At 38.5% G+C, this 14,315-nt stretch overlaps 1 protein-coding gene across 1 annotated transcript; it reads left to right on the forward strand.

The window, feature by feature from the left end:
• Nucleotides 1-1,510: 1,510 nt before the first annotated feature.
• On the forward strand, nucleotides 1,511-13,663 carry LOC102219257 (putative protein MSS51 homolog, mitochondrial). Its single transcript, XM_023340673.1, has 7 exons — nucleotides 1,511-1,660; nucleotides 4,391-4,558; nucleotides 5,388-5,537; nucleotides 7,001-7,125; nucleotides 7,744-8,307; nucleotides 13,031-13,124; nucleotides 13,283-13,663. The coding sequence occupies exons 2-7, from the start codon at nucleotides 4,401-4,403 to the stop codon at nucleotides 13,479-13,481; spliced, it is 1,290 nt and encodes a 429-aa protein (XP_023196441.1). The 5' UTR covers nucleotides 1,511-1,660; nucleotides 4,391-4,400; the 3' UTR covers nucleotides 13,482-13,663.
• Nucleotides 13,664-14,315: the final 652 nt, after the last annotated feature.

Consider the following 14,315-nt stretch of genomic DNA (forward strand, 5'->3'; position numbering starts at 1 on the left):
TTCCGTGTGTTTTATTTTGAAATGTTTATATATTTGATGAATTCATTGTTCAGTGGTTATTTATGTACCAGACATAGACCTGCAGCCCAGGGGCGGTTCTAGACGGGGGCCAACGGGGTACCAAAGAAGTTATACTAAATAAATGTCTTATGTTAATACTCCGAGGTGGATTTTTTTAACCTTCACAATTTTGCTTTAACCATGAATTAAAAATTATAGTGCTGCACTTTTAGCTACTGTATATAATCACTCTTTCCATCTGCCAGGGAAATAAAACCTGGATCTCTGGAGACACGAGTGGCTCTTTGGCTCACTTATTCAAATGATTAAATATTGCTCTGTTTTTTTGTTTCATTCTTTTTCAAGTGTTGCCATGGAAAAGCACTGATGACCTTGGCCCTCGTGGTAAATTTGATCTAGAAGCAGCCTTCAAACCTAACTCCTTATTTGTATAAATATTTTGGTAATACTCTTTATAATACCAGAACGTTCACATAACTTTTATACTTTTGGCTGTCTGAGGATACATTTTGAATATTAAATCAGGTGTTATGATCAGTTACTCAGTACTTGAGTAGTTTACCAAGTACTTTTTACACTTGATTAAACGTGTTTAAGGTATACTACCCTGATTGGAGTACAATTTTTGGATACTCTAACCAACCTCTATGCATGAACGATTGCTCTATGGATCACTTAGACAAAAAATTCTGATTTCTGAAAGGTGGAGACCCTAGCCCAAAGTGACCCAGTTCCGATGTTTTTGTGTTGTCGTTTGGCTTAGTGCGACCTATATCTGATCTTTCTATAACAGTCTAAATGACACAAGTCTTTTTTTTTCAAATGCGGTCCAGGCCACTTGGATATCTGATCTTTTTAAATGGGACATGAATCCTAACGGCCTGGTCCTGAACATCATCGATACTGGACAAACGTCACTATTTAGCCTCCTGATACACGCAGACGGGAATAAAAACAACCATGAGGAACAATAATGAGGATGAAGTTGTTAATGTTCTGGCTCCGATCGGACAACAACATCAAAACCGCAAGTTATGCTCCACCGTTAGCATCCATGTTTACTTCCGCAAACACTGAGCTCTACTTCTGTTTTTACAGCGGTTGGGAAAACACTGAGCACGCTCTCTATGTGTGACGTTATTGCGCCCCCTACTGCGCATGCAGGACACTTTCAGGTCGTTTGCAGTTCACACTGGAGATCACATGCAAGTCGCATTTATTTGGAAGTGTGAACGACCACGGCAGAAAGAAATCCGATTTGACAAAAAAATCGGAATTGGGTCACTTCCGGCAGCAGTGTGAACGCAGCCATTAGTTTTCTCTTTGGACTTCCAGGAATGTTTTTCCAGATAGTTCTGAGCACCTCTTTCTATCTTTGTTTCTCTTTGTCTCCCACCTTCATCCAAAGCAACCTCTCCTCTTTCTCCTCCTCTTCCTCTCTTCAGCACAGCAGACACCCCCTTGACCTCAGATGGCAGTAGAGCTGTAGCCCACCCTTCTTCCACTCCTGGTGGGTAAAGTCTTCCAGACCCCCGCAGACACACACAGCAGCAGGACTTCCCTTTCTTCTGCAGACTGCACCAACGTCAGAGAGGAGCCGGACTCACCTGGAAGGATCTCGGCTCGTCGTGAACAGAAGGTATGACGCTGTACAGCTCTCTGTCTCCGTCTGCTTTCTGTCGCCCATCCTTCATGTTGAACTGACAGGTCAGGGTGAGAATGTGATAACGCAGCAAGCAGCTTGTCAAAGGAAGGGATCTGTGTGCTGAGAGGAAAACCTTTGGTCGGTTTCTTCTCAAATATTCACTGGTTTAATTTTTTTTTTATGACTAATGGGACTTGCACTGCAAAAACACAAAATTTTACCAAGTGATTACTTAATTTTGATGAAAAAGTTCCAGTTTTACATGAAATAATATAAATGTCTTCCACTGGCAGAACCTTTTCATTAATATTACTGACTTAAAACAAGTTTCTATATATTGCTGAACGGTTACTATTAAGGTAGTTTTGTCCTATTTCAAGTGTGCTAAGATATTTGCAGATTTAGCTTAAAAATACTTGGTAAGATGTTGTGCTTTTGCAGTGCGAGTCTTTAAAGTTGGTCGGTATTCAAGATCAAAAGAAGATAGTTTTTAAGATAAAACAAGTTTTAAATAATAACACCACAAAAACACAAAATCTTACTTTTCTTAGTGTTTTGTCTAGTTTCTAAATGTTGATAAAAAAGTTCCAGTTTTAAGTGAAATAATCTGCCAGTGAAACTGGAATTAGACTAAGTGACTTCCACTGGTAGATTATTTCACTTAAAATTAGCACTTTTTCATCAACATTAAGGAATTATTGACTTAAAACAAGCTCCCATATTTTGCTGAAAAGTCACCTGCAAGTTAGTTTTGTCTTATTTCAAATGTACTACTTCCATGAAAATAATTGATAAGATTTTGTGTTTTTTTAATCGTTGCTCTTATTGGTAATTTTTTTGATGATTTCACCAAATCTTAATGTTTCTCTGGATTTCTTGGATGGACGACCTCTGCCACGGACACACGCAGTGACTGCATGTCAAAAATATCACTGGAAGCCATTCATTTGGACGATGATGATTTTCTATCCTCAGCATCATGAAACCTGAGAGGAGATGGCAGTAGGTGGGGCTGCTTTTAAAAAATATGAGCATAAGGTTTCAGACATGCAGAGATTAAATGTGTGTGCCTTGGAAATCTCTGCAGGCTGAGTTTATTAATAGATGTTTTACTGCTCGGCTGAAATCTTATACTTGGTCATTTAAGAAACAATCAGAAAACTGGCATTTTAAGTTTCAGGCCAAATGAGCAAATGTGCAGAACACTTCACATCAGGAGTAGGTGGAGCAGAGAGCATAAACTTTCAACTTTTGACCTTATAACTCCAAATAATTGTAATGCATTTTATTTGAAAATCCTGAATAAATGTCATCTGGTGTGATATATTTTCAGAATGCCAGTAAATAGAATCTCTGACATAAAATAGGCTGAAAGATCTCAGAAAAAATTTACGACTAGATGAGAAACACCATTATTTTCTCTTTTTAGAGGAAAAAATTGGAAATGTGAGCTTTCAGAGCATGCAGCTGCAGTTACAGAATCATACGTGAGATATCTGTAGATATGGAGGCTTTTCCCCTGAGTCTGAATGAAAACATTCAAAGCTTTAAACGCTTTAAAAAGCCATTTTGACATCTCATAATTCATAATTTATTACTGCCTCCATAATTAGATCAGAGGCCAACGACTGGAGGGCCGACTTCAACTCCCTCCCAACTTCATGACCTTTCAGGCGACCTCAAGGGATGGAGAACATGTGAAGGTCACGCAGTGAATTTGTCGTCTTAACCAGAAATGTTTAAGATTCCTTGGGATCAGTGCACTGAACTGTCGTGTTTTTTATACACTGTAAAACATTTGAAAACGAAAGTCCACCTGCTACCTTGAAAATCCAATTTAAGTCAACAAGAAAATTATTTTGTTTTAGAAATTAAAGTTCATGAAGTTGATTTAACAAGAGACAAGTTGTCTAAACATTGTTTTTAAGTTCATTAATCGTGAATTGTGAGTTTTAACTTAATGCTGCAATTTAAACAAAAATAATTATTTCACAATATGCAAGATAAAAAAACTGCCCTCACCCAGTTAAAGAGACACATTTCTCTATTATTTTACTCACAATATCAAGTTAAAATAACAACTTATTTTACTTTAGAATAAATTAACTTCTAGTTTTAAATCACATGAACCAAATTTCTGATCTGATGATGAATTTTATGAAACATCTCAATGAATTCAGCTCAGAAACATTTAGTGTGATCAGGACATTATCCTCAAGCTTTGCAAACTGTCAGCTGCATTAAAATCAACATTTGCCTTAATAACACAAGAGTCAGATCAATGTAACGCTTCATCTCAGGATACAAAAACACGCCGCTAAGCATTCTGGGAAATAGTTCCCACTCCTGTCTTTTTCTCCTTTCAGTTTTTTAAATGTTAACCTAAAAACTCTGGTTTATTCAACTCTTGGAGGTTTGACAAAATGAATAAAAAGTTAACACAACTTACTGCTGTAAGTTTATCTTTCACAAACTCAAACATTTAGGTTCAAAATCTAAAACTCGCAAAAAAATTTTGTCTTAAAGAGAAGAAGATAGTTGACACAGCTAAATACGGCTCAGATGTTTTACAGTGTGGATCCAGTCAAATTAAAATTATCTTTTGTTTAATAAAGTTTGTTTCAGCAGAGTTTTTAGAACCCAGTTAGAGGCTGAGGAAGGACAGCAGGACAGTAATCCTAAAAATAAAACTTATATTAATGTTTTGATCATTTTTATCCCCAGTGGACCCAACATGGCATCCCAGAGCCCAGCGCTCCCACAGTCCTTCTCTCCTGGGACAGACAGCGTCTTTTCTGACCAGTCAGGCTTCTATTCACTCGACTCCAATGTTCCTGGACTCTCTAAGGTGATTCTCAACCAGCTCAGCATGAAGGACTACGGAGAATACAGGTAAAACCCAGAGGGAGCGACTCCAGTATCTCGTTTTACTTCGTCTTCAACTCATCACACTGCAAAAACACAAAATCTCACCAAGTATTTTTGGTCCAGTTTCTACTGCAAATATCTTAGTACACTTAAAATAATACACCTTCCAGTGATATTTTTTGACATGCAGTCACTGCGCGAGTGTCGTCCATCCAAGAAGTACAGAGAAACATTAAGATTTGGTGAAATCATCAAAAATGACCAACAAGAGCAACATTTAAAATTATATTCGCTGCAAAAACACAACATTTTACTAAGTGTTTCAGTGCAAATATCTTAGTACACTTGAGATCAGACAAAACTAACTTAAAGTAACTTTTCAGAAAGAGATAGGAGCTTGTTTTAAGTCAATAATTCTTTCATATTGGTGAAAAGGTTGTAGTTCCACTGGCGCTGGGGTTACCTAGCAACCCCAGCCAAGCCTGGCCCGTTACCTAGCAACCCAGTTCTAGTTCCACTGGTAGATTATTTCACTTATAACAATACATTTTTTCCAGGTTATACGTAAAATAATCTGCCAGTGGAACTTGAACTGGGTTGCTAGGTTACTGGCCGGGCTTGGCTGGGGTTGCTAGGTAACAGCGCCAGTGGAACTACAACTTTTTCATTAATATTAAGGAATTATTGACTTGAAACAAACTCCTATGTTTTGCTGAAGAGTTACTAGTAAATTAGTTTTGTCTGATCTCAAGTATACTAAGATATTTGCACTGAAAACTAGATAAAAACTTGGTATAATTGAGTTGGAGTTTTTTGCAGTGTAGGAGATGATAACTGTCTGATTTCCAATCAGGGCTGCTGTGGAGGGAAAGACTAAAGGACTCCGGTTCCGCAGCTACAAGGAGATGTTCCAGAAGATGGAGGAAACCTTCAAGTTCTGCGCCAGCTGCAACAAACTCCCGGAGCGTCTCGCCGAGGGACAGACCCTGAAGCGCTGTGTGAAGTGAGTGCAAAGCCCTGAATGTCATCGCAGAGTAGGATGTTGTTGCGTTGCAGCCCAATAGCTGTCATGTGTGAAGTATTACCAGCTGCCGTTGCATCAGCCACACAATGATAAGCCAGCGAACGCTGCAGAGGTGGACAGTGGCCAGGTGCAAATATAGCAAAGTTCCCGGACTGATTCATCTCTCTGCCATTCTGCACTCAGAGGAGCTGAATGCATTTAAAATATCAGATCATTTGGGTGAAGGTAGAAAGAACAGCAAGTAAACATGATAGACGACTGTCTGTCAGTGCCGCAGGGGGATTGTGTCTTATTTCTGCCTCTTCTCTGATACATATTCAAGTTTCGGCTGCCCTCGACTCGCATTAAACTTAATGTTAGCTGAAGCCATTTAGAGAAGCATCTATGGTTTGGAGGAACTATAAAAGCTGCTATGTGGAGCCGTCAGCGCCTCTGGGGTGAGACCTGCGACCCACAAGCCAGCAGTTCATGTCTCTGCTTCTTTTTTTCTATATTTAGAACCAAGAAAGTGACTAAACAGGCTTTCAGGCAGCAACAGCATTTCTTTCATCATCCTTTAGCTACAAAGAGAGTTGGGCAGAGAAACCAGAAAGTAAGAGTAGCAATACTGCAACATATTTTTACTCAAGTAACAGTAAAAAGTAGCTGTAAAAATTACTTTAGCGTATAAAAAGGTATGTTGTAAAAAGTCTACTCTAGTACTAAATGACTGATCAAATTATCATTCATTTAGTATTTCAAAATTACATCATCAGACAGAACAAATTATAAAATTTAGTGGAAATTTTGGTATTTTAAGGATGAAAATGACAGTAATTCATTTAAGTAACAGAAAATAACAAAAAAAAATTCCAAATTGGTTTCTTTGAATAAAAAAACGTATGAAACTTTAACATAAACTGCAGGTCTGTGTCTGGTGAATTTCTGCTTAAAACATGTTTGTTTTTCATTCAGTGGGTAGAAAATCCAGAAATTTTACTCAAGTAAGAGATACTTCAAAATAAAGTTACTCAAGTTTAAGTAAATAGTACAGCATAGCAAAAATACTTCTAGAAGTAATTTTTTTTCAAAAACGTTACTCGAGTAAATGTGAGTAAATGTAACTAGTTACTACCCGACTCTGGCTACAAGTAATCCTCCTATGAATGACAAAGATGAATATAAGAAAGAATATATGCTTCCTTAAACAGGTTTTTAATAAAACCATTCTTTGATAAACAGATTTCAGCTCAGTTCTGCCTATTCTGAGCCGTTTTAGGGCCTCTGTCTCTTTAAATCCAAATACGCCCCCCCCTATCCCCCCCAACCCAACGTTTACACACAAAATGGCTGAAATCAGATGTGCAATTATACAACATACATTTTTCAAAAGCTTTAGAAGTTAGGAGTGTTTCCTAGTTTTTGTAGTTTCATTGCCTCCTTCCTTTGTTGCTGCCTCTCAGGTGTTTGAATGTGTACTACTGCACAAAGGACTGTCAGAAAAAGGACTGGCCTCATCACAAGAAGGTCTGCAAAATCCTGCGATTGGTGGCCATTGACCGGTTGGTGGAGTGGCTGATGTTCACTGGTAACAACTATATTGAAAACAGTAACATTTTAAATCCTTTGTAAATATTTTTGTACAGTGGATCCTCCCGAATGGCTGAGATCTGCAGAACTTTTGTTTTTGAACGTAGCATGCCACACACACCCAGATCTGGGTCTGCAGCTGTGCTGGATGCCATGTGGGTGAGCAGCGCTGTGCCCCACGCTGACTGACTGCATCTTAACACCTAAAATATAATTATGTTGAACCACCTACAGTTTGAAAGAAAACATTTGTTTTTGCCAAAGCTACTCAAGTCTATTGTAAATTACAATTAGCCCTAAAACGTTATTAGTGAACACAACACTTGTAGTAACGAATGTTTTTGATTTCCAGGTGTTTTAAAGCATAGAATCCATACTGTAGATAACTCATGGCTTTACTTATTTATGCTCTATGGAAAAGTTCATAATTTGTCATTTTCTTTGTAAATACCGGAGCCACTTTCCATAGAAAAATCTATGAATAGGTGAATCAGTAAATAGGCAGGGGTCCACTGTATTTCCTTCTTTCTGCTACTTCACACCAAGTAACTAAACCTGCCATCAGGATCAACTCAGACCACAAAACTTTTCATAAATCATCCTCTTATCTTTCCAGGAGATCTTCCAATCCCAACTGAGCAATGGTCCAAAGCACCTGCAGATGTGAAGGGTTGGGACGACTGGCTTCCCATGCAGGAGGGCCTCACCCAAAGTCTGGACAGAATCCTATCCAGCGCCAACATGGCAGCTCTGTGGAAGAACGCCGACAGGACCCGACCAGACGATGACGACCTGAAACAGTCCTTATGGAGGATTCAGAGCGAGTTCATATCTCGGGTTCTGACCGTAGGAAGGGCAATTCAGCAGTTTGGGCTGGACCCGTATCTGAAGCCTCTCACCGTTCACATCGTAGGGGCCTCCCACAGTGAGACTATGGGAGCCAGACTGACTGACTATGACGAGCTGAGCCACATGTTTCCTGGACACCAGGGCATTGAGATAGTGATGGTGGGCCCTGAGGTGGTGGACGGCCGCATCGTGAGACCTCCGCTCAGAGCATTTGGCCCCAAGCACAAGGTGTACATCAGTGCCTATAAGGGCCTCTACCATCAGTTCTGGGAGGATGTGGTGGAGAAAGGGGAAGCTGCCAGGCCAGACGTTGTAGTTGGATTCCACCCAGGTATGCACTTAAATTTATCCACGAAACAGAAACAAGGACGTTTGTTGGAGTTGTTATTAACATCTTAACAATCTGAGATAAGGTTTGGGAGGCCTGGCTAGTAACCATGAGAGCCTGGCAGCACACTCCAGCTTATTCCGGGGAATCCCAAAAGTGTTCCCAAGCCATAATGGATAAACAGTTCTTTCAGAAAGTTCTGAGTCTGCCTTGTTGTTTTCTCCCAGTGAGATGAACCCTAACAATCCCCAAGGGAGCCATCTCAGCTACGTCTTTTCTGTATAATTCGCAGCACCTCTACTCTGAGAAGGGATTTTAGTGCGTATTCACACCAGTCATGTTTAGTCCAATTTAATCAAACTCTGGTTTGGTTGCCTAGAAAGTCTGGTTCATTTGCAGAGGTGTGAATGCACAATTAAACTCTAAAAACCTCCGATCTGCCTTAAAACATTGGTCTCTGTTCAGCTGAAGTGAACTCTGCTGTGGTTACAGTGAATATGTAAAGTGGAAACAGCTCCAAAAGTAGGAAATATACTAGTGCAGGGCATTCTGGGTAACTATAACTAAAACAAACACCAGAGTCTAGCGCCAGATAGAGAAACGGCTCATGGTCTACAGCCAAGAACAAACAAGAAATCCTTCAACCACCAAAATCTGACGCCACTACATTTTTATTTACGTTTCGTGAAGAAGGAAGTTGTGCTCAGTGTCTTCTTCAGAGGTTTTTGGGTTGTTTCCTTCAGTAGTTCTCGGTGCAGCGCCACCACAGGTGACGGGGGGGAACTGTTTTTTTTTTCAAAGTGCAGCGTGAAAGTGAAACTTAGCAGCTGAAAATGTAACAAATGTTGCAAGTTTGATCCCCAATCGAATTGAGTGAAAACGCCTTCAGAGTAAGTGGCTTATTTCTACCACTTGTATCCATATGCCAGGATGAATATCAGAGCTTAGATGGTAAAGTAAAAGATTTGTGTTTTGATTCAGGTCATCTCCAAAACAAGAAACCGGAGCAGTTCTGGTTACATTGTAGATGATCCCCCAAACTCCTGCTTGCCAAAAAGATGCAACCGTGAGGTTCCCATACCAGGACTTCCTGTCCATAACTATGTGTTCAATCAATCAATCAATCAATCAATCAATCAATCAATCAATCAATCAATCAATCAATCAATCAATCAATCAATCAATCAATCAATCAATCAATCAATCAATCAATCAATCAATCAATCAATCAATCAAATTTTATTTGTATAGCACATTTCAGCACCAAGGCATTTCAAAGAGCTTTACATCATATCAAACACAGAAACACAACATAGAATCAACAATCAAAACACGACAGTCAGGTTCCATCAATAAATTTGTAATTGATTACATTTCAAATGCAATCATAAACAGGTGGGTTTTTAGTCGAGTTTGTCTCCATAGAAGTTTTTACCTGTTACAGTCCTACTGCGTTATATGGAACAAAATACCTGTTGCTATTTTTATTCCCACTCACGCTCACAATCACACAGTTTAAAATGATGTAGACTTCCGGCACAAGGGTCTGTACACCTCTTCTACAGAATTTCGAGCAGAGACTCCGCCGTCCCTCACGGATTTTTGTGCAATTCTATGGTACCTGTTAGTGTCTAGAACTTACAGGGTTTCCGTTACGCGCAGTGACCCTCAGTCACTCGCTGTTTTTCTTCCGGCACGAGGCTCCGTACACCTCTTCCACAGAATTTTGAGCAGTGTGTTGAGAACCTTTCCAAGAACACTGCAGAGTCTGAGGAAGACATTAAACCCAACAGTTTTAAATCAGTCTGTAAAGTTATACGGAAGACTAGAATTCTGGTTAGAAACCGTCAGCCATCTTGATTTCCCTTTGGTCCTACATGCATAATTCTTTACTTGAAGTAAACAGAAGCATTGAAGAACGTTTAGCTAACTGGATGTGACCTACTCATTAGGCTGTTAGAGGGGATTCAGGTGATTTATGGCAGCAGCTGGGGAAGAGTTTGGCTGGCAGTCATTTAAAAGAAATGGCCCTTCAGTTATGGGAGGGTTTTGGGGGCGACTGTGGCTGTGTGGGTAGAGTAGTCGTCTTGCGATCGGAAGGTTGTAGGTTCGATTCCAGCTTCAGGTTATCAACAGCAGGTTCAAAGGTCATGTTGTTGGTCAGTTTGATGAACTGTCAAACTTATCCTCATAATACTACAAGAATAAAGTCAACATAATACAAGGATAGAGTCATAATATTACAACTTTTTTAATTGAAATATTATGACTTTATTCTTGCATATTTTGATTTTATTCTCATATGACTTTGTTTTTGTAATTTTATGACTTATTCTCGTAATTTTGTAACTTTATTCTCAAATTATTGACTTTATTCTCATACAACTTTATTATTATATTATGACTATATTACACTTTTATTACTTCATTTTCAAAATATTATGACTTTATTCTCGTACTATTTTGACTTTAATCTAATAAGATTCTGACTTTATTGTTGTAATTGTCTGACTTTATTCTTTAAATATGACTTTATTTTTGTGTTTTGAATTTATTTTTGCATTATCTTGACTTTATTCTCATAATATTCTGACTTCATTTTTTGTAATTTTACAACTTTATTCTCATACGACTTTATTCCCATAGCATTATGACTTTATTCTCATAATTTTATGACTTTATTTTTGAAATATTATGACTTTATTCTCGTATTATTTTGACTTTATTCTCATGAAATATGTTTATTTATTTTTTCATGTTGGGACTCTAATAATCTGTCATAAGGAAAGGACTGTGAAGAAAAACGGATCTATTGGAGGAAAACTGGACAGTCAATGTTGTGTAGCTCTGAGCCTCAGTGACACATAAAATGATCTCTATTCTCCACAAAACAAAAGAAAAATCTGTTATTATTACCAGGATTGCCATCAACCATATGGCTGAAACTCACAGAGGCGCCAGGCAATGTTCCCAATTCCTAACAGCCTCTCTTTGTCACCGTATCTCCCTGATATCTAAACCTCTAAACACTTAATCGCTGTTTAATTTTTCAGAATGACTAGAAGTGTAGCCTCTGGCATCGTAATACCTCGGTGTGCATTATTCACGTCCAAATCCCCTGGCCTGCGATACCATCTGTGTTTCGGTACCAGCTCCTCGCCTCCCTCCTTACATGTTCCTCTCTCCTTGACAACATGGTAACACGAGACTTTATTTCTCTCTGTTGTGGAATCTCACTCGCCTGTTGTTCATTTGTTGTTTGTCTCTGAAGGACGTTTAAGCTGACGGATTTGCGGCCGTGGAGTTCGGTAATCTGGTTGAAGGGCAAAGTTTTTATCGCTCTGCATCCTGCGGCTTAAAAAACATGCAGCTGGTGTAAACCAGATTCTGGAGGACTTGACATCTGCCTGTTATTATCCCACAGGATTATAAACCCAACCCGTCGTGAACGTAGCATCTCTGCCACGGCGAACCGTCTTTTGGACGTTTTTCATGTCTTTGTGAAGTTGGTAAATAACGTCAGCTTGTTCTGAATAGGCCTGTCTCGATACATTGTTCTGGATGATGAATTGTTCATCATCCAGAACAATATTATATTATCATGATAAACGATAATATTGTTGTTTTGAGATCATTTTCAAACAAGAACACATTCTTACAGATCGATAAACTTTAAATGCTGATGAACATTTAGCATTGGAACTGGAAGACATTTTAAATATCTTAAATTAATAAACAAAACAGAAACGACAAATAAAATGAATCATGGAGTCTCTGTAAACAAAGGTGTCCTTCAAAATAAGAGCTGGTTGAGATCAAGTCACCAAACTGGAGCCATCACCATAATTATTAAGTTTGTTTTCATTTATCACCAAATAATTGATTTATTATTGTGATAGGTCTAGTTCAGAGAAAACCTAATAAGGAAATCCACAGAATATTTTGGGGAAAGTGTTGCTGTCCTTTACTTGTTTTGCGTTAAAGTAGCAAACATTTATAAAAAAAAATCAATTTTTTAAATATTTTTTGAAGCTGTCAGTTGTGTGTTGTGTCAGTTTGGTATGAGGTAGATAATCTGTGAAAAAAAATCTAATTCCTCTGCCTTCTCCAAGTGCCAGCTATAAACAACCAATAAGAGCCAGGAGGCGGGTCTTAGCGCTGTCAATCACCCTCCGTGTGGCGCTGGTCATTCCCCTCAGGCTATTTAGCCACCGATGACGACAGACAAACGGTTTTCATGTAATAAGTTGTTTCTCTGCTATTAGCACATTTAGGAGCTCCCACATGAGATTGACTGATGGCGCTAAGACCCGCCTCCTGACTCTGATTGGTTCTTTCTGCTCGGGAGCGCTGCATTTCTTCAGAGGGCAATAAAAGCTCATGCAGTAGATGGATGTTTTCACAGATTATCTGTGAATCAATTACATTTACTTGATTAAAAAAATACCTTTAGTAATATTTTTACTACGTTTACTTTTTAGTTTAACTTGAGTAATTTCATTCTAAGTATCAGTATTTCTGGATTTTCTAACCACTGAATGAGTAACAAACATGTTTTAACCAGAAATTCACCAGACACAGACACACACCTGCAGTTTCATAAGTTTTATATTGAAAGAGACTGATTTTGTTATTTTATACGCAAGAGATGTGTATTATGAATTCATATTTCCGTGTTTTTTCCCCCCATTATTATTATTTTTGTTCATTTTCGTTTTTACTTCAGGTTTCCACGCCAACCAGGGTTTGGTCCAGGGCTGGCTGCCCTCCCTCCTGCTGCTCAGAGACTACAACATCCCGTCTTTCTTCACTATGTTCAGGTAAATCCCATTTCTGGATCTTTTTCCATAATTTAAGAAAGAATGCTGGAGAAAAAGAAGCTTTTTAAGTGACGAGATTCTGATTTCCGTCTCTTAAGCAGCTGATCCTAACCCAGCTGAATCAAGCGCCTGTTTTCAGGAGATGTTTTGTTTTCCAGTGACATGGAGCTCCAGTATTCCCTGCAGATCCTGCTGGAGCTGGAGATGCACATCAGAGACAGCGGGCCCAGTCCGTTCAGCTCCCAGAAACCGGAGCAGGTCCAGGCCTGTCCTAACAAACCGCTGGTCTACTGCAACTCCCACTACGTCTGCTTCCAGGGCCTCCTGCCTCGGGATGACCTCCAGGGGTCACGTTAAGGATGAGGTCTGAGGGCACGAATGTTAGGGCCACACTAAGAAATTACGACTTTATTCTCATATTGTTATGACTTTATTCTCATAATACTCATTATTCTTGTATGAGTCATTGTACGACTTTATCCTTGTAATATTTTGACTTTATTCTTGTTATATTATGATTTCATTTTTGTAATATTATGGTTTTATTCTCATAATACTCTGACTTTACTCTTACATTATTTTGACTTTATTTTTGTAATATTATGGTTTTATTCTCTTATTATTTTGACTTTATTCTCAAAATATTTTAACATTACTGACTTTATTGTTGTACATTTATGACAATTCTCGTAATAATAATATATCACAGTTTTATCTATTTATTTTTTTCTGAGTATGACTCTAACTCTGTCGTCTGTGGGAGACGTATTGTCTCTAAGAGCCAAACTTCACCTGATTTTTCTCCTCATGATGCTTTAACTAAAGAGAGAGGGCAAAGAAATCTCTTAAATTAAAATTGTTTTTTTTTACTGCCCACTCAGACACTGATTTTTTTCTTTTGATTACAAGCCCCACCTGTACAAGCAAATTATATAAAACATACGATTTATTCTTAACTCTATGAAAACCGATTTACATATACAGACTATTTTAACATAACAGAGGTAAAGTAATAAGTTCACTTGAAGTAATTACTAACAGCAAACTTTAACTACACAACCCTAAAATTCTTGCAGTCATTTCCTCTGTTGAACGTTCCCACGTTTAGGCTACAACTCCCCCAGATAGTATTAAGTTAAAATGTGTCTAGTGATTTTTTAAACATTTTTAAATGGTTTCATTTGCTGTTTT

This window comes from Xiphophorus maculatus, chromosome 10, assembly GCF_002775205.1.
Source record: "Xiphophorus maculatus strain JP 163 A chromosome 10, X_maculatus-5.0-male, whole genome shotgun sequence".
NCBI classification, from domain to species: Eukaryota; Metazoa; Chordata; class Actinopteri; order Cyprinodontiformes; family Poeciliidae; genus Xiphophorus; species Xiphophorus maculatus.

Bases quoted from the DNA above. Each gene is read 5' to 3' on its own strand.
- LOC102219257 (XM_023340673.1), top strand. From the start codon at position 4,401: ATGGCATCCCAGAGCCCAGCGCTCCCACAGTCCTTCTCTCCTGGGACA. The intron at 7,126-7,743 runs GTAACAACTATA...TTATCTTTCCAG, and splicing joins GGAGTGGCTGATGTTCACTG to GAGATCTTCCAATCCCAACT. The intron at 13,125-13,282 runs GTAAATCCCATT...TTTGTTTTCCAG, and splicing joins TCTTTCTTCACTATGTTCAG to TGACATGGAGCTCCAGTATT.